Raw genomic sequence first — 20,840 nt, 5'->3', positions numbered from 1 at the left:
CCACAGCACAGATCGTGTAATAGCCAGGCTGCTGTTCGCCGCCGGCTTGCTGCGTGTAGCGCGGGGGGGGGGCTCCTCAAAGCCCCCCTCCGCAGCGATTCCCAGCCTCCCTGTACTTCCCTCCCTCCCCTCCTCTCTCTGGGCGGCACAGGACAGCGATCCGTTCTGGCGCCGCCTCTGATAGGCTTCAGCCTATCAGATGCCGGCGATCCCCGGCCAATCAGAGGCCGGGGATCGACGATCTCCTTTACGGCGCTGCTGCGCAGCAGCGCCGTATGATGTAAACAGCGGGGATTTCTTCCCCCGTGTTTTTACATTTAGCCTGCGAGCCGCGATCGCGGCTCGCAGGCTGTTCACGGAGACACCCTCCGTGAACTGACATGGAAAGGCCGCTCGAACTATCGGCGTTAGGCGGTCGTTAAGTGGTTAAAGTGCTAGTGATTGCGGGCGATTTGACAATCGGCATTAAACGACCGCAAATAGGGCGTGTGTTAATATGCCCTTAGACTTTCCCGCTATAATTCTATTTTTCTAAATATTGCAAAATGCAGTTTCAGGTGTTTCTGGAGTCACAGAGGCTGTGATGCTGTGATGAGTTAATTCAGTGTGGGAGGTTTGTGTTGGAGTCTGTCAGGGAATGTGTCAGCCTGCAGTGTCCTCTCAGCCCCCTCCTCCTCTAGTTAATAAAAAGCAGGATTTATCACATCTGTGGCTGCTGATTGGCTCCTGTGCAGGATACAGTCCTAGAGGAAGACAGATCAATATTACCTTGTGAGTTGTGCGTGTGGAGTGCCACATCTCAGCCCTGGCACAGGAGTCACCAGTCCAGACTTCAGCCACCCTTTGGGCGATTTCTTCAAGGCGGAAGATGCTGCCCAGGATTTTTGTGGTAGTGATACTGGCAGCGCTGCTCCGGCCTCAGGTCAGTAGCCTTACTACATATGGTCTTCTCTCTTAGGTGTTGGTAGAACAGCGTAACTCATGGTTCTAGAAGTGCCCCTTAACGGTACAATATTTTCATCAGATGTGAACTTTCGGCGCACTATTTACAATCAAATTGCACAGAAAGCAGTGCAGTGTTTGGGGAAAATCCATGTGAAACGATTCTTTGGTCGAATGGAACTGAAAATTCTGTCGATCTGAAAGTTGGATTTTCCGATCGTATCTTTAGAGAAAAAATGCCCTAATCGACCTGTATTTTGGAACAACCGAGAATTACCTTCCAATTACTTTTAATCATGAAAAAAAAGTAAATCGAAACATCGCGTATGATGAAAATATTGTACTGTTAATGGCCAACTTCACACTGGCCACACACTGGCAGACTAATCGGGCAGCATGGTGATGTAGTGGTTAACTCTCTCACTCTCTTGGCTTCCACCTAAATTGGCCCTAGACTATGATACAGATACTGCATGATCCATACATAGACATATGACTATGGTAGGGATTAGATTGTAAGCTCCTCTGAGGGACAAGACAATATACTCTGCACAGCGCCGTGGAAGATGTGGGCGCTATTTAAATATGTAATAATGATCTGGCAGATATCTGGATTTACAAACAGTGCAGGTGGGCGCCAGAGTAAATATGAAGAATCTTTTTAAACACGCTGCCATGTACCTGAACATCCTCATCTCTTTCTCAGTGCCTGATTGGCTGTTTGAAAACATCACGGTGAGACTTCCTTGCACGTTTTTTGCGGGATGTTCAGCTGATCAAAAACAAAATCTGCCAGGTCAATCTGCCAGTGTGTGGCCTGTAGTACAAATCTGATGTGCTCTTTGTACTATGTGTACATACTGAAGGGTAGGGAGATTACTTTGGGTATCCATGCGCTGTTACTGGTTGTTTTATTTGTATATAGCCCCCTATAGCATAACTCTCTAAAGTTATGATTTCTGAAGTGCTAGTATGTGTAGTATAATGACAGTGTTCTATAAGTTTACCGGCAATCACTGTGTCTTGTCACGGAACGTATCTTGTTAAAGCTGCTGCTACTGTGTTTGGATTGTTATATTTCTTGTTAAAGCTTCTACTATCATTGTTACTTGTTTACTGGTCTACTGTTTATACTTTATTCCCTTCTCCATTCTGAGCTGTTTTATATGCCAAACCCAATACTGAGCATGGCCCAGTCGTGCTTGGCGAATAAATATGATTCCAATTCAATTGTGCAATTGTGCAAGCACCGAGGTCCATTGATTTTTCAGAGATGCTGCATTTAGCTTCTATCGTCGGTTGTATTTGCGGTTTCATATCCCCCAGGGGCTACAAAACGCAACTTGATGATGGGATGAAGGGAATCAATGCCGAATACTTTTCTGCTTGGTAGCAGAAAAAACGTTTAGCATGGGCGAAACGAGACACCGGGACCCGACCGTGTGAACCAGCCCTACACATGTATTGCTGTGTTACTGATCCAGCATCATGCATGTAATAAGCAAGCACACAAGGACATTGAATAAAAAATAATGCAACTGAAACAGCAAAACATACCATATATAACAATACTCAGTTGTAACATTACACTGCACATATAGCCCAGGTATGGGGGGGACTTGTGCTGTGGCTAATAGCAAAAGTAGTGCACGGTGAGTAATGAGAAAAATGCCCTCAGTACTGTAAAGCCTAGGTTCTTAACCTGTAGTACGCGTACCCCAGGGGGTACTTCTGATGGTTCCAGGGGGTACTCAGGCTTTATATACTTAACCAAGAATAACAAATTTAGAGTTTTAGAAAATGATAACTCTTATTTAAAACAACACCAAATTCGTGTTTTAGCTAATTAAGAGCAATAGTAAATGCTTGGAAATTGTTTAGAACCAATTATTATGTACTACAATTAAATATATATTTGCCAAGGGGTACTTGTGATTTTGTTTACTATGCCAGGGGGTACTTGGTGTGTACAGGGTTTTAAAAGGGGTACATACCAATAAAATGTTGAGAAACACTGCTGTATATGATTGTCTGAAGAGGTGTTTTAGGGCTTGTGTACCTGGGCATTTGTGTGAACATTGTGGTTGATTTTTGTTTTGTTTTATTTGTATTTGAATTGTGCTTGGTTATATCCACCTGCTGCATTCACTACCTTCCGCAAAAGGACACAACAAACTGCTTTTGGAAAGATGAAGCACAAAGCAGATACAATACACCCTAAAGGTGCCCATACATTAGGCAGATCGACCAAGAGACAGATCTCTCGCTGACCGAATCTGATTAGAGAGAGATCTGTTGCCTGCCCATACACGGCAGGCCGGTTCCTGATCGATTTCAGCATTAAATCTTACGGAAATTGGCCTTGTGACGCTGCTTTAACTGCCTCCATCACTGTCCCCCCCCAAATGTTATGTGTGCCCCCTGATGCACATGCATTGAAATACTTTACCTGTACACTGCACCTGTACGCTGCTGTGTCAGCTTCCACATTGGCGCCCCACGTGGCTGGCGGTGCGCACCCCACGTGCTATACGCTGGTAGTCGTGTGAGATGCAGATGTGGAAGAGGCTGGACACTAGTGGCGGCAGCGGACAGGTAAAGTATTCTGATGCATGGGCAGATAACATTTTGGGGGACAGCAGCCAACAGGGGTTCAGTGACATTCGTCAGTCAGAATATCGCATGCCGTTACCGCCACGTCAAGGCGGCAGGCATAGTGGCTGGATAGTGTAATGGTTAAAGGAGTCATCAGGCAAATGACATGAAAGCCGATATACTTACCTGGGGCTTTCTCCAGCCCCTTGCAGCTGACATGTCTCACGCCGCAGCTCCGCTCTCAGCCGTCGGCCCGGGGTCCCCGCACGGTGTCTCGCCAGGCGTCCTCTACAGCACCTGCGCGAGCGCCGCTGTCAATAAAGCCCACGTTTTCCGCGGTTTACTGCGCAGGTGCAGAACTACTGTGCCTGTGTAGTATGCCGCATAGAACATGGGCCCGATTGACAGCGGCGCTTCATGCAGGCGCAGTAAGGACAACCTGGAGGTCATCCTTTGCACCGTGCGGGGACCCCTGGCCGGCGGCTGCAAACGGAGCTGTCAGCGTGGGACTCTCGGGTGCAAGGGGCTGGAGAAAGCCCCAGGTAAGTAAATTGGCTTTCATGTCATTTGCCTGATGACTCCTTTAAGGGCTCTTCCTCTCTGACATCGAAGATCTGGGTTCAGATCGTGGCTCTTCCTGTTCAGTAAGCCAGCACCTATTCAGTAAGGAAACCTTGGGCAAGACTCCCTAATGCTGCTACTGCCTGTGTGGAGTGTGTCCTAGTGGTTGCAGCTCAAGAGTCTGAGTCTGCCAGGAGAAAAATGCAATACAAATATATTAATGTAGCGAACCGCAGCATGTTGCGTCAGAGCACATCTGGGCCCATGCTCAGATGTGACTCCATGGGGGGGGGTGCGCACCTTTCCACTGCTGATACAAAGTGCTAACAAGCACCCAGCCGGTGCAGGAGAGCAGCTGAGAGGAAGTAAATTCACCACCTGTCAGCCAACCGTATGAAAGAGCCCGAAGAAACAACCCCTCTTGCCATGCTCAGGTAATTCCCTCAAGCCCCATTCACACCGTGTCCAGTGTGTTGGTTTACAATGCAGCAGACAATGGGCTTGATTCACTAACACAAATAGCATGCCTTATCAGAGTTAACACGCCTTATCAGAGTAGTATAGTGAGTGCTACAAACGTATGCCTGCTAATTGGCAATGACGAGAGCTCCACTCGTCCTGCCCTGTGCCCCATGTGGGTCCAATCACTTTAAGGGACATTAGCTCCGCACTTTGATTGACACAATAGGCTGCCTTTAATTTTCCTGTCAAGTGCCAAAGGGAGGAGGGTCTGCATAGGTTCTGGACCCAACCCACATCCTACATGGCAGATTGACAGGCTGCCAACTTCTCAGAGAGATCCTATCTGTGCCTGCCCCCTTGCAGTCTTGACAGGAGGATGGTGTCATTCAGATATACAGCAACCACACCCACAGTCTAAAATATACTCACTGTAATCTGTGCTTCAGGCAATGTCACCAAAATATCAAGACTGGATCTTTAGTGGCATAATTCCCATTTTACACACAGAAAAAAAGGAAGCAATTAATCAGTCCTATTATTAAGCTACAGAAGAATCCGGGAGATCCGCACAGTCAATGAACCAAGTCCAATATTTTTTTCAAGTATAGTGACACAGTTCTATTCTATAAACCAACGTTTCCGTAGTGTGCGGATCTCCTGGATTCTTCTGTACTATAACCTCGATCCAGCACCTCCACGGTGGTGTGCAATGCCTTACCCACCTATTATTAAGCTATTGTATACAATGAACAGAGGCGCCAAAAGTATAAGATTAGATTAAATGAGCTTAAAAACCAATTTAAATGGCAAAATTGAAGGAGGAAGTGGTGGTCTTACCTCCCTCAAGCAGACACGACAACGACTGCGATTCAGACAGTCAAACACATTTATTAGGAACTCCAAAAAGAAATGCAACGCGTTTCGCAGGTTCAACCCCGCTTCATCAGGCAATATAGGAAGGAGTATCAAACAATCTGCACAAGGATTCAAATTAAGCGCCTTTGTGTTAATTTGAATCCTTCAATTTTGCCATTTAAGTTGGTTTTTAAGCTCATTTAATCTAATCTTATACTTTTGGCGGCTCTGTTCATTGTATACAATTTTGAGTCCACCCTTGGTGGAGCATTGCTACCCTTTCTGCCTGTCTACAGAGAGCGACTTCTTAATCCTGAGTGGGGTCAGGACAATCTCCCCACCTGCCTTTACAGTGGTTGCCTGCTGGTGACCCTGACTTGTGAGTATCTAGCAATACAAACTTATTGCCACCTTGTCCAGTATGAATTACACTATTGGGGCTCTTGGTGTTCCCTGTTTTTATTATTAAGCTATTTATAGCGTAATTGTAACTGCACCGATGGTAAGTCGATGTGCTGCAATCACCTCTGGAGTCACAAGTGTTCTGTCAATTACTCCATCAGATTCGCACCATCTAAAATGCTTTTATTAGGCAATCTTCTTAAAAGTTACAGCATATTAAAAGTCCACATGTGGGTGTGCACTTGGGGTTGCCTATCTGGGTTGCTCCGCATTCGCATGGCTAATTTGCATATATAAACTTAGTGCGGACACTGCGCATCTATGGATGCGCTGTCTCCGCTACACCTCCTGATGCGTTAGAGCGGACGCTGTCGGCGGGCTTTTGATTGGCCGGAAAGCTCCACCGCATCCTTTGATGTGCTGGAGCGGACGCTGGCGGCGGGCTTCTGATTGGCCGGATGGTACGTCGTTTGGATGACGTGCTGTGCTGCGTAGATGCTCTGAGCGGACGCTGTCGGGACTTCGCTCATCGGAGGATAGAAGCGCGTGATGTGCTCACGTGTTCCCTACCGCAAGACTGCTGATTCGGCGGACGCCGTCGACGTTATTCCTATTGGTGCCTATCATAACTAACAGAGGCCATAGCTTATTGGCCCTTAAGCGGCTTTCTATGCGAAGATATGTCCAATGGGGATGCGGGGGACGCGGGTGGGCGCTCCTGATTGGCCACAGCTTGGATCAGTCCCTGCACGGACGTTGTAGGCTGAATTTGGATTGGTCATTTTTGCTTATATTGTATTAACAGGACGTGGACACGGTGAGCCTTATATTAACTATTTTCCCTGGTATTTTATACAAGTGGGATGTTATTGGTGAGTGTCCATAACATATAGGCTGTCACTTATATACTGTGGATGGTATCATGGTCGCTATAAGGGTTATTTAACACCAGTATATGGGACTTGGTCTCTGATTGGTGGGTTTACTTCTTATGAATATGCATTTATGCTAAGCAGCAGTTCTCTATGTGGTCCGCTTTTAGACTTTATACAACTGAGACCAGCAATCTTGTGTTAGTGTGGGTCTGTCAGGATTTGAGAAAGGACCAAGGACGGCCCGAAACGCCTGTGCATCATCCTATGGTGCACACCCACATGTGGACTTTTAATATGCTGTAACTTTTAAGAAGATTGCCTAATAAAAGCATTTTAGATGGTGCGAATCTTATGGAGTAATTTATTATTAAGCTATTACTTTTTATTTTAGATGTCTGCCTGAAGTTGGGTTTTAAGTTCAGCTGTACACTATAGGGATATCTTATTTTAATCACACATTGGTAAAATTATACTGTACGTGTTTGTACTTACACTTACACTTACGTGTTAGTCAAATAGGCAAAACATATCTTTGTAACATTACATATTTTCCCACTAAAAAGAATTTTAGCACTATTTTTTTTATTCAGAGCCATATTTAAGTTATTTTAAGCATACTTAAGTATAAGTACACTTTAAAGAGGATTTTTTTTGAATAACCTAAATAATACACAGTACATTTGCTTATTTTTTTTCAAAAAGTTTTGAATCAGGATGATACCTTTTTTTTTTCTTCTATATACATTTATAAATAATGAAGTTAATGTTCACCCATCGTCAAATCTTTCTCCCTGATTTACATTCATAAATTTATCACAGGAGGCAACATCTTTACTGCTGGCAGGTGCATCACTGTGGAATGTTTGTGTGTTGTGTAATCAGAAGTGTGCAGGAACACCTGGTCTCCCAGAATGCTCTTGGCAGAAGACTGTGTGACAGCATAGCCTAGACTAAAGGCTCGTACACACGCCGTACTAAAGGCAACGACGGGTCCGTCGTCACCTCCCACTGGGCGGGTTTTCAGCAGACAGTACCCACCAACACTGCCTCCATACTGAATGCTAAATTCGACACACACAAGCAATAGAACACAGCAATACATGCATGCAGCTACATTTGAGTCGTCAGCAGGTGCTCGTCAGCCAATCAGGATGCACTGTCATACACCCTTTACCTGCCATACCACATCTAGCAGCCATTAGCATTCAGGTGGGAGGCTTCAGTTGGACGCAAATCGCAAGATTGCGTCGCTAGCAGGACCGCCCCGTGCAGGCATCCCTCCCACAGGGGTCCCTCCCTAACCGCTCACCTGTCCGCCATGTCCTAGAGCTGAAAAAAAAAACGTTTAAAAACACACGATTGGTTCGCACGATGGCCAGGGGCCCCGGACCTCTCTCACTGGCCGAGGCCCCAAGGCCAATGCGCGATACCTGGAGGGGAGTGCAGGTGGGCCTGGACCTCTCACACCCAGGCTCTGGACCTCTCACATCCAGAAAACCCACCAACACTGCCTCCATACTGAATGCTAAATTCGACACACACAAGCAATAGAACACAGCAATACATGCATGCAGCTACATTTGAGTAACTGAAGCCTCCCACCTGAATGCTAATGGCTGCTAGATGTGGTATGGCAGGTAAAGGGTGTATGACAGTGCATCCTGATTGGCTGACGAGCACCTGCTGACGACTCAAATGTAGCTGCATGCATGTATTGCTGTGTTCTATTGCTTGTGTGTGTCGAATTTAGCATTCAGTATGGAGGCAGTGTTGGTGGGTTTTCTGGATGTGAGAGGTCCAGAGCCTGGGTGTGAGAGGTCCAGGCCCACCTGCACTCCCCTCCAGGTATCGCGCATTGGCCTTGGGGCCCCGGCCAGTGAGAGAGGTCCGGGGCCCCTGGCCATCGTGCGAACCAATCGTGTGTTTTTAAATGTTTTTTTTTTCAGCTCTAGGACATGGCGGACAGGTGAGCGGTTAGGGAGGGACCCCTGTGGGAGGGATGCCTGCACGGGGCGGTCCTGCTAGCGACGCAATCTTGCGATTTGCGTCCAACTGAAGCCTCCCACCTGAATGCTAATGGCTGCTAGATGTGGTATGGCAGGTAAAGGGTGTATGACAGTGCATCCTGATTGGCTGACGAGCACCTGCTGACGACTCAAATGTAGCTGCATGCATGTATTGCTGTGTTCTATTGCTTGTGTGTGTCGAATATATACCTACTACCAAGTTTTATTTAAATTACAAGCCTCGAACACATGCCAGAAGGTTCTCAGCTAGGCGACTGGTCAGGGGGCCATCTATGCCAAGAATCTAGCATGTGTACGTCTGCCCCAATCCGTCGCCGAGAGATTCGGAGTGGCGGATCGGCTTGGACAAGTGCATTGTACTCCTCCTCATTACCCCATCTGCTTGAAGCCGATTCGTTGTGCGCCGCAGGGTTTCCCTTCCACCTTCTCTATAGCAACAAAATGGGTTGCTAGCCTGTGTTCTAGCTACACATCTGTACAGTGCTTGGCCCCAAACTTTTGCCTGAGGGGCCGAGTTCTGATCCCTGTGGCCGACAATAATTGATAGTATGTACACATCTTAAAGAGACTCTGAAGTCTCATGAAAACGATCTTTTTATTTAAAAAATGTGCTTAACATCTTTTCCCTAACTAAACCGCCGCATTCCCGCCGCTGAAATCTATCTAAATCCCCCCAAACTCGCCCTCCCTCTCCCCTGTAAAATCCACGACTTTCTTGGTCGTGGATTTTGCTGCTCTTGGAGGCCGAGCTATGAGCCGCAGCTCGGCCTCCATGCCCCATCTATCAGCGGCGGATCTCCGCCTCTCCCCCGCCCCTCTCAGTGAAGGATGACTGAGAGGGGAGGGGGAGAGGTGGCGATCCGGGGCTGACCGATGCGCTAAGAGGCAGAGCTGCGGCTCATAGCTCTGCCTCTCATGGAAGCGCTGCCCGGATTGCCCCCCAGCGAGTTAGGGGGGATTTAGTTAGTGTACGGGGGATTTAGTTAGTGTACAGCGGCGGGGATGCGGCGGTTTAGTTAGGGCAAAGATGTTAAGCAAATTTTTTAAATAAAAAGATCGTTTTCTGGAGACTTCAGAGTTTCTTTTAGATGGAAAAATTGTACATCTAATCTCACAGAGTGAACCTATATGCCTTCAGATCATTTGTTTTCCTGTTAATTTGTTTATTTATACGTTATCTTAGTTTTAACCACTTTTGTACTAGCAGTCTCTGGCCCCTTAAGGACAAGAGACCGCTCGTACAAAAATAGTGGCTCACTGACGTCTCGCCGCAAGGTCCCATCGCCATTCGTGCTGCTCTCCTATCGCTGAAGCCCAATAGCTCTTCCAACGCTGTGACAACAGAGCTCTGTGAGCTGGTCAGGAGTCGATTTTATTGGTTCCTGACCCTGTGATCACTGTGATTGGCTCATACTGTCAGCAGAGGGAGTGAGCTGCAGCAGCGGGAGAGCGGCGCGATTGGGGGTAGCAGCAGGAGCGTGCGACGGACTTATGGAAATCTACATCCTGGCAACGGTAACAGGTCCCAAACAGGGTGCAGATTTCAATTAGCCTGGTACAGAAGTGGTTATAACTTAATGTGTGATGTATGGTCTGATCATGGACTGTCTCTATTTGCTTGAAGGACTCTATTCACCTCTGGTTCTCATCTTTGATCACACCCAAAGCTCAGATTGTTTAGCTTCTGTCCTCCATCTGCTCCTGTACAGTCTACTACTTTATAGCTTATTATTCCTGTGTTGCTAATTACTGTGCAGTTTATTATTATTATGTCATCTCATATTTCAATGTATTTTGGTTGTACAGGCTGCAGAATATACCCCGGTAAAAGAAGATGGGATGTGTGCCATATACGCAGAATGTGGAAAGAATCCCGAGATAACTGGTGGCCTAATTGAAAATGCAGCTCCATGTTTGTCCAATACTGAAGCCGTTCAGTCCACCGGTGCCCATCTACAGCTCCTCAAATCAACCTGCCCAATGCTGGTCAATGGAAATGACAATACCTACACATGCTGCGACCTATCGCAGCTTACGAGCGTCTCGAAGAGCTTTGCGTTATCAAAGATCATTCTGAACCGATGTCCATCATGTGCTGATAACTTTGCTAATATCCATTGTCATAACACATGTAGCCCCAATCAAAGTAAATTCATTAATGTGACACGAGTACATGAAGAAAATGGCACCATTGCAGTGGTGGCTTACCAGGCCTTTTATAGGGAAGAGTTTGCAGAAAAGAGTTTTGACTCCTGTAAGAATGTGAGACTGCCCTCCACTGGGGGTTATGCCATGTCAGCCATGTGTGGGAAGTACGGAGTGGAATTTTGTACAGCTCAACGATGGTTGGACTTCCAAGGAGACATCAGCAATGGACTGGCACCTTTAGAAATTAATTTTCATTTACTAGATAATATGACTGAAGTCGGTGGTGGAGTGAAGCCTCTTAGCACCAACGTGTGGAGCTGTAGTGAAGGCCCTTATGGGGAAACAGGAAACGCCTGCACTTGTCAAGACTGCAAAGAGGCATGCCCCAAAATTCCCGTGCCAGAGCCTCTGCCTGACCCGTTCAAGATCGGGTCTGTGGATGGATACTTGATAATAAGCTGTGTGATCTGTGCAACCTTGATCCTATTTTTTTTCATCTTTTTGGGTATAACATGTGTTGCAGATAAGTGCGGACGAAAGAAAAGGACTGAAATACCTCATATTGAATATTCTGACCTCAACTGCTCAGAAAAGGTGAGTTTTAAGACCAACCGTTCCATGGAGAAAACCTTTCGGTGGTGGGGCACCCGTATTGCCACCTACCCCAAGACTGTCATTTGTGTCTCTTTAGCTCTGGTTGTTGTGCTCTCATGTGGTATGGCCTTGATCAAACTGACCACAGACCCGGTGGAGCTCTGGTCTTCTCCAAACAGCAGAGCTAGACAAGAAAAAGACTTCCATGATGAACATTTTGGACCATTCTTCAGAACGAATCAGTTGATCATCACAGTGCCCAATCGTCCTTCATATTCTTATGACTCTCTCTTCTTTGGCAAACTGAATTTCAGTGGAATCCTTTCCCCAGACATCATTCTGGAAATGATGGACCTTCAGACCAAACTGCAAAACATAGCGGTACGTGAATCAGTGTGTGGATAGTTGTGATTTACATGGTACCATGTGCTGTATGTAGAACTTAAACTATTTACTGTGAATCTTTCTTATTTCATATCACTAAAGGAGGTATACAAAGATGGGCAGTGAAATGAAGCTGTTTTCATGTCGAGCATCTAATTAGGTGCAGAGATGGTCCTACTATGTCAGTCCTCTGCACCCGATTGGATGGTTGAAGTGATCACTGTGGCACTCTGCTACTCTAGTCTTCACCACACATCTCCTTTAGCAGGTCACTCACATTGTGAGTTATGTCTCCAAGTAGTAATAAATGAAACACATAGTTTTCAGTTTACAATTGATAGAAAATTTTATTTAAAGTGAACCATCGTGGAAAATAAATGAATGAGATAAACAATTGTGGTTATACTCCTACTACTAAAAATGACTTTTTTTTAGGTATCCCAGGGTTTTCTTTTATATTTAAACATTTACAAAGTAGGTTGAATATTTTATGGTCTTTAATCAGTTGCAGCCTATTAAGTGTCCCAGAGTTAAAAAAAAAAAAAGGTCAATAGTTGATGTATTTTATCTCTCCCTGCCCTCAGAAGTTGTATTCTGCCAGGACAACTTTTATGGCTGTAATCTGCTTATCAGTGATGTTTATTATATTCTTGATAAGGGACTGGCAAGACAGAAGCTGTCACTTCCATGCCTAGAAATTAACTCTTCCAGGCAGCAAAATACAACAAGTAAAAAAGCCTGGTTATTAATATGTTTTGTGCTGTACTTACATGTTTATCTCATCATGTCACATTTCATCTTGGGTACAGTTTAAAGTGAACCTTAACCGAGATGTAAAAAAAAAAAAAAGTTTCACTTACCTGGGGCTTCCACCAGCCCCCTGCAGACGTCCTGTGCCCTCGCCGTCACTGACCGATCATCCTATCCCCCGCTGCGAATCAGTTTCGTTTTCGGGTACTTGCCAGGTGCCGGGCCAGCATACTTGATTGCGTTCCCGCTGCCGTGACCGCCCTGCTCATGGGCGTATTAGGTACGTACGTACTTATGCGGAGTACACACTCCTGCACAGGACGGCCACGGCGGTGGGAGCGTGAACGACCGTGTTGGACACAGCCAGGGCCGCACAGGCGCACCGAAATCTAAACTGAGCCGCAGTGGGTGATGATTGGTGACTGACAGCGAGGGCACAAGATGTCTGCAGGGAACTGATGGAAGCCCCAGGGTAGTGAAACTTTTTGTTTTACATCTCGGTTAAAGGGGACCTGAACACAGAACTCCTCTCTGCTCTAAAAGATACACAACAGCACAATAACCTTTAAACAAAAAAACATTTCTTTGTTACAGCTGATATAAATCCTAAAATAAATCAGCACAGTTTCTACTTCCTGAATTATGGAAGCAGACATATTGTGTACAGCCTGTGCTTTCAAATGGGCTTATCTTCTTATCTGCCATAGGCAGTCAGGTGACACAGGGGGAGATCAAATTACAATTACAAGTACAGTGTGTGTTTTGGAAATGGCAGCGTTTACTCCTTCTTCAAGGCATCTGTAGGTGTATGGGAAGAAATTATACCATGGTCTGAAATAATAAGTTGCCTGAAGATTCCCAGAGGGTAAGTTTAAAAGTAATAATAATATTGAAAGCTCAATTCCCGAAATCCCAGAACTCAGTTAATAGTTGAAGGGATTCTTAGCATTCCCTGAAATTAGTGGAGTTGTAATTTGAAAAAAAAAACAACTAAATGTCACTGTAACAGTAATCTGATTCTGACCTTCAGAATGATCAGTCCTCTCTGCATTTAAGGGTAATGACATGGCACCACCTTCTGCCCTGCAGGAGAGGGTACAGTGGGCGTGGCCCAGACTACCTGGGCCCTGGAGTGGGCTGAAGATTGTCTGGAAGTCTGAACTAGCAGAAAGGAAGAAAGAAGTCAAGTGGCTGCTGCTATTACAGAGATACAGACTAATCAGCAAGCTCATGGTGAACCAGAATTAATTCGAGTGTGCTGGTTCACATGGGCTTCTGCTGAGCTTCTGCTTAGCGTTTCGTTCAAATGCTGTGTTTTTTGTGCTTTTTTCACGAATGCCAGCATTTAACAGCTTAGCTTTTAAAGAGAACCCGAGGTGGGTTTGAAGAATATTATCTGCATACAGAGGATGGATCTGCCTATACAGCCCAGCCTCTGTTGCTATCCCAAACCCCCCTAAGGTCCCCCTGCACTCTGCAATCCCTCATAAATCACAGCCACGCTGCTGACAAACAGCTTGTCAGAGCTGGCTGTGTTTATCTCTATAGTGTCAGTCTGCTGCTCTCCCCACCTCCTGCAGAACTCCAGTCCCCGCCTGCATCCCTTCCCTCCCTGCTGATTGGAGGGAAGGGACGGGGGCAGGGACCGGAGCTATGCAGGAGGCGGGGGAGCAGCTGAGACTGACACTGCAGATGTAAACACAGCCTCACAACACGGCTGGGATTTATGAGGGATTGCAGAGTGCAGGGGGACCTTAGTGGGGTTTGGGATAGCAACAGAGGCTGGGCTGTATAGGCAGATCCAGCCTCTGTATGCAGATAACATTCTTTAAACACACCTCGGGTTCTCTTTAACCACTTAAGGACTGCAGTCATAAAACCCCTTAAGGACCAGAGCCTTTTTTTCCATTCGGACCACTGCAGCTTTCACGGTTTATTGCTCAGTCATACAACCTACCACCTAAATGAATTTTACCTCCTTTTCTTGTCACTAATACAGCTTTCTTTCGGTGCTATTTGATTGCTGCTGCGAGTTTTACTTTTTATTATATTCATCAAAAAAGACATGAATTTTGTCAAAAAAATGACTTTTTTAACTTTCTGTGCTGACATTTTTCAAATAAAGTAAAATTTCCTATACATTTGAGCGCGAAAGTTATTCTGCTACATGTCTTTGATAAAAAAAAACCCATTCAGTGTATATTTATTGGATTGGGTAAAAGTTATAGCGTTTACAAACTATGGTGCCAAAAGTGAATTTTCCCATTTTCAAGCATCTCTGACTTTTCTGCGCACCTGTCAGGTTTCATGAGGGGCTAAAATTCCAGGATAGTACAAATCCCCCCCCCCAAATGACCCCATTTTGGAAAGAAGACATCCCAAAGTATTCAGTGAGAGGCATGGTGAGTTCATAGAAGATTTTATTTTTTGTCACAAGTTAGCGGAAAATGACACTTTGTAACAAAAAAAAAAAAAAAAAAAAGTTTCCATTTCTTCTAACTTGCGACAAAAAAAAATGAAATCTGCCACGGACTCACTATGCTACTCTCTGAATACCTTGAAGTGTCTACTTTCCAAAATGGGGTCATTTGTGGGGTGTGTTCACTGTCCTGGCATTTTGGGGGGTGCCTAATTGTAAGCACCCCTGTAAAGCCTAAAGATGCTCATTGGACTTTGGGCCCCTTAGCGCAGTTAGGCTGCAAAAAAGTGCCACACATGTGGTATTGCCGTACTCAGGTGAAGTAGTATAATGTGTTTTGGGGTGTATTTTTACACATACCAATGCTGGGTGGGAGAAATATCTCCGTAAATGACAATTGTTTTATTTTTTTTACACACAATTGTCAATTTATAGAGATATTTCTCCCACTCAGCATGGGTATGTGGAAAAATACACCCCAAAACACATTATACTACTTCTCCTGAGTACGGCGATACCACATGTGTGGCACTTTTTTGCACCCTAACTGCGCTAAGGGGCCCAAAGTCCAATGAGTACCTTTAGGATTTCACAGGTCATTTTGAGAAATTTCGTTTCAAGACTGCTCCTCACGGTTTAGGGCCCCTAAAATGCCAGGACAGTATAGGAATCCCACAAATTACCCCATTTTAGAAAGAAGACACCCCAAGGTATTCCATTAGGAGGATGGTGAGTTCATAGAAGATTTTTTTTTTTTGTCACAAGTTAGCGGAAATTGATTTTAATTGTTTTTTTTCACAAAGTGTCATTTTCCGCTAACTTGTGACAAAAATAAAATCTTCTATGAACTCACCATACTCCTAACGAAATACCTTGGGGTGTCTTCTTTCTAAAATGGGGTCATTTGTGGGGTTCCTATACTGCCCTGGCATTTTAGGGGCCCTAAACCGTGAGGAGTAGTCTTGAAACCAAATGTCGCAAAATGACCTGTGAAATCCTAAAGGTACTTATTGGACTTTGGGCCCCTTAGCGCACTTAGGGTGCAAAAAAGTGCCACACATGTGGTACCGCCGTACTCAGGAGAAGTAGTATAATGTGTTTTGGGGTGTATTTTTACACATACAGATGCTAGGTGGGAGAAATATCTCTGTAAATGACAATTATTTGATTTTTTTTACACACAATTGTCCATTTACAGAGAGATTTCTCCCACCCAGCATGGGTATGTATAAAAATACACCTCAAAACACATTACACTACTTCTTCTGAGTACGGCGATACCACATGTGTGACACTTTTTTGCAACCTAGGTGCGCTAAGGGGCCTAACGTCCTATTCACAGGTCATTTTGAGGCATTTGGATTCTAGACTACTCCTCACGGTTTAGGGCCCCTAAAATGCTAGGGCAGTATAGGAACCCCACAAGTGACCCCATTTTAGAAAGAAGACACCCCAAGGTATTCCGTTAGGGGTATGGTGAGTTCATAGAAGATTTTTTTTTTGGCACAAGTTAGCGGAAAATGACACTTTGTAAAAAAAAAAAACAATACATATCAATTTCCGCTAACTTGTGACAAAAAATAAAATCTTCTATGAACTCACCATACTCCTAACGGAATACCTTGGGGTGTCTTCTTTCTAGAATGGGGTCATTTGTGGGGTTCCAATACTGCCCTGGCATTTTAGGGGCCCTAAACCGTGAGGAGTAGTCTTGAACCCAAATGTCTCAAAATGACCTGTGAAATCCTAAAGGTACTCATTGGACTTTGGGCCCCTTAGCACAGTTAGGCTGCAAAAAAGTGTCACACATGTGGTATCGCCGTACTCAGAAGAAGTAGTATAATGTGTTTTGTGGTGTATTTTTACATATAACCATGCTGGGTGGGAGAAATATCTCTGTAAATGACACATTTCTGTTTTTTTTTTTACACACAATTGTCCATTTACAGAGAGATTTCTCCCACCCAGCATGGGTATGTGTAAAAATACACCACAAAACACATTATACTACTTCTCCTGAGTATGGCGATACTACATGTGTGACACTTTTTTGCAGCCTAGGTACGCTAAGGGGCCCAAAGTCCTATTCACAGGTCATTTTGAGGCATTTGTTTTCTAGACTACTCCCCACGGTTTAGGGCCCCTAAAATGCCAGGGCAGTATAGGAACCCCACAAGTGACCCCATTTTAGAAAGACGACACCCCAAGGTATTCCGTTAGGGGTATGGTGAGTTCATAGAAGATTTTATTTTTTGTCACAAGTTAGTGAAAAATGACACTTTGTGAAAAAAACAATAAAAATCCAATTTCCGCTAACTTTTGACAAAAAATAAAATCTTCTATGAACTCATCATACACCTAACAGAATACCTTGGGGTGTCTTCTTTCTAAAATGGGGTCACTTGTGGGGTTCCTATACTGCCCTGGCATTTTACGGGCCCAAAACTGTGAGTAGTCTGGAAACCAAATTTCTCAAAATGACTGTTCAGGGGTATAAGCATCTGCAAATTTTGATGACAGGTGGTCTATGAGGGGGCAAATTTTGTGGAAACGGTCATAAGCAGGGTGGCCTCTTAGATGACAGGATGTATTGGGCCTGATCTGATGGATAGGAGTGCTAGGGGGGTGACAGGAGGTGATTGATGGGTGTCTCAGGGGGCGGTTAGAGGGGAAAATAGATGCAATCAATGCACTGGGGAGGTGATCGGAAGGGGGTCTGAGGGGGATCTGAGGGTTTGGCCGAGTGATCAGGAGCCCACACGGGGCAAATTAGGGCCTGATCTGATGGGTAGGTGTGCTAGGGGGTGACAGGTGATTTATGGGTGTCTCAAGGTGTGATTAGAGGGGGGAAATAGATGCAAGCAATGCACTAGCGAGGTGATCAGGGCTGGGGTCTGAGGGCGTTCTGAGGTGTGGGCGGGTGATTGGGTGCCCGCAAGGGGCAGATTAGGGTCTAATCTGATGGGTAACAGTGACAGGTGATGATAGGGGGTGATTGATGGGTAATTAGTGGGTGTTTAGAGGAGAGAAGAGATGTAAACACTGCACTTGGGAGGTGATCTGATGTCGGATCTGCGGGCGATCTATTAGTGTGGGTGGATGATCAGATTGCCCGCAAGGGACAGGTTAGGGGCTGATTGATGGGTGGCAGTGACAGGGGGTGATTGATGGGTGGCAGTGACAGGGGGTGATTGATGGGTGATTGACAGGTGATCAGTGGGTTATTACAGGGAATAACAGATGTAAATATTGCACTGGCGAATTGATAAGGGGGGGTCTGAGGGCAATCTGAGCGTGTGGGCGGGTGATTGGGTGCCCGCAAGGGGCAGATTAGGGTCTAATCTGATGGGTAACAGTGACAGGTGGTGATAGGGGGTGATTGATGGGTAATTAGTGGGTGTTTAGAGGAGAGAATAGATGTAAACACTGCGCTTGGGAGGTGATCTGATGTCGGATCTGCGGGCGATCTATTGGTGTGGGTGGGTGATCAGATTGCCCGCAAGGGGCAGGTTAGGGGCTGATTGATGGGTGGCAGTGACAGGGGGTGATTGATGGGTGGCAGTGACAGGGGGTGATTGACAGGTGATCAGTGGGTTATTACAGGGAAGAACGGATGTAAATAATGCACTGGCGAATCGATAAGGGGGGGTTTGAGGGCAATCTGAGCGTGTGGGCGGGCGATTGGGTGCCCGCAAGGGTCTAATCTGATGGGTAACAGTGACAGGTGGTGATAGGGGGTGATTGATGGGTGATTGATAGGTAATTAGTGGGTGTTTAGAGGAGAGAATAGATGTAAACGATGGATTTGGGAGGTGATCTGATGTCGGATCTGCGGGCGATCTATTGGTGTGGGTGGGTGATCAGATTGCCCGCAAGGGGCAGGTTAGGGGCTGATTGATGGGTGGCAGTGACAGGGGGTGATTGATGGGTGGCAGTGACAGGGGGTGATTGACAGGTGATCAGTGGGTTATTACAGGGAAGAACGGATGTAAATAATGCACTGGCGAATCGATAAGGGGGGGGTTGAGGGCAATCTGAGCGTGTGGGCGGGCGATTGGGTGCCCGCAAGGGTCTAATCTGATGGGTAACAGTGACAGGTGGTGATAGGGGGTGATTGATGGGTGATTGATGGGTAATTAGTGGGTGTTTAGAGGAGAGAATAGATGTAAACGATGGATTTGGGAGGTGATCTGATGTCGGATCTGCGGGCGATCTATTGGTGTGGGTGGGTGATCAGATTGCCCGCAAGGGGCAGGTTAGGGGCTGATTGATGGGTGGCAGTGACAGGGGGTGATTGATGGGTGGCAGTGACAGGGGGTGATTGACAGGTGATCAGTGGGTTATTACAGGGAAGAACGGATGTAAATAATGCACTGGCGAATCGATAAGGGGGGGGTTGAGGGCAATCTGAGCGTGTGGGCGGGCGATTGGGTGCCCGCAAGGGTCTAATCTGATGGGTAACAGTGACAGGTGGTGATAGGGGGTGATTGATGGGTGATTGATGGGTAATTAGTGGGTGTTTAGAGGAGAGAATAGATGTAAACGATGGATTTGGGAGGTGATCTGATGTCGGATCTGCGGGCGATCTATTGGTGTGGGTGGGTGATCAGATTGCCCGCAAGGGGCAGGTTAGGGGCTGATTGATGGGTGGCAGTGACAGGGGGTGATTGACGGGTGATTGACGGGTGATTGGCGGGTGATTGGCGGGTGATTGACAGGTGATCAGGGGGGATAGATGCATACAGTACACAGGGGGGGGAGGGTCTGGGGGGGTCTGGGGAGAATCTGAGGGGTGGGGGGTGATCAGAAGGGAGCAGGGGGCAGTTTAGGGACTAAAAAAAAAAATAGCGTTGACAGATAGTGACAGGGAGTGATTGATGGGTGATTAGAGGGGTGATTGTGTGCAAATGGTGGTCTGGGGGGTCGGCAGGGGGGGGTCTGAGGGGTACTGTGGGCGATCAGGGGGCAGGGGGGGGCAGATCAGTGTGTTTGGGTGCAGACTAGGGTGGCTGCAGCCTGCCCTGGTGGTCCCTCGGACACTGGGACCACCAGGGCAGGAGGCAGCCTGTATAATACACTTTGTAAACATTACAAAGCGTATTATACGCTTTCTATCCGGGGATCGTCGGGTTAACAACCCGCCGGCGCTTCCGATTGGCCGGCGGGTTGACGTCGCGGGTGGGCGGAGCCTATTGCCGGTGGATGCGCGCGCATCCCAGCGCGCGATCCCCGGCCAGAGAGTGCCCCAGGACCTGACGCCAATCTGTGTTACGTGGTCCTGGGGCTGCCACTTTGCCGCCGCCAATATGAAGTAGGCGGTCGGCAAGTGGTTAATGGCTTTTGAAGGCTTTTAATGGCTTTCAAGAGAGCGTTGCATTTTCTGGGCTTTTGGTGGCTTTTACAGGAAGTATATGTAAAGGCTAGGCTTTTATGGGCTTTCATTGGCTTTCACTGGCTTTCAAACGCCTTCTTGAAGCTGCATGTTGCTTTTGAGATGAGACGAGACGCTGGGATCAACTAAACGCTCCCATTCACTTGCATGGGAAGGCAGTAGATCACTAAAAACGTTACTTTTAAAATGCTGCGTTTAATGCCAACAAAACGTCCTTGTGAACCAGCCCTAAGGGGCTACAATGGTTCAAAAAGCCCCCTTACTATAATGCTATGGAAAACAAAAGTTTGCTTTCTCAAAACAGAAAAGAATTTGTGATAAATCAGGTTGAATCTCGGAGCTCACTCCAACCTGATTTATCGCAAATACTTTCTGCTATTACAGGAAACTGTAGATATTTATTGATTTTTTTTTCTCATTTATAGCACAACTTC

At 46.2% G+C, this 20,840-nt stretch overlaps 1 protein-coding gene across 1 annotated transcript in view; it reads left to right on the top strand.

Moving 5' to 3' along the window:
* Positions 1-821: 821 nt before the first annotated feature.
* The window catches only part of NPC1L1 (NPC1 like intracellular cholesterol transporter 1), a 79,283-nt gene continuing 59,264 nt past the window's right edge, over positions 822-20,840 (top strand). Inside the window, exons 1-2 of the mRNA XM_068274763.1 lie at positions 822-922; positions 10,526-11,842. Coding sequence (XP_068130864.1) covers positions 869-922; positions 10,526-11,842 — 1,371 coding nt within the window. The 5' untranslated portion in view covers positions 822-868. The remainder of the gene's footprint in view (positions 923-10,525; positions 11,843-20,840) is intronic.

Source organism: Hyperolius riggenbachi, chromosome 3 (assembly GCF_040937935.1).
Source record: "Hyperolius riggenbachi isolate aHypRig1 chromosome 3, aHypRig1.pri, whole genome shotgun sequence".
Taxonomy (NCBI): Eukaryota; Metazoa; Chordata; class Amphibia; order Anura; family Hyperoliidae; genus Hyperolius; species Hyperolius riggenbachi.
The sequence above is the reverse complement of the archived record's forward strand: the minus strand, read 5'-3'. Positions and strand labels throughout refer to the sequence as shown.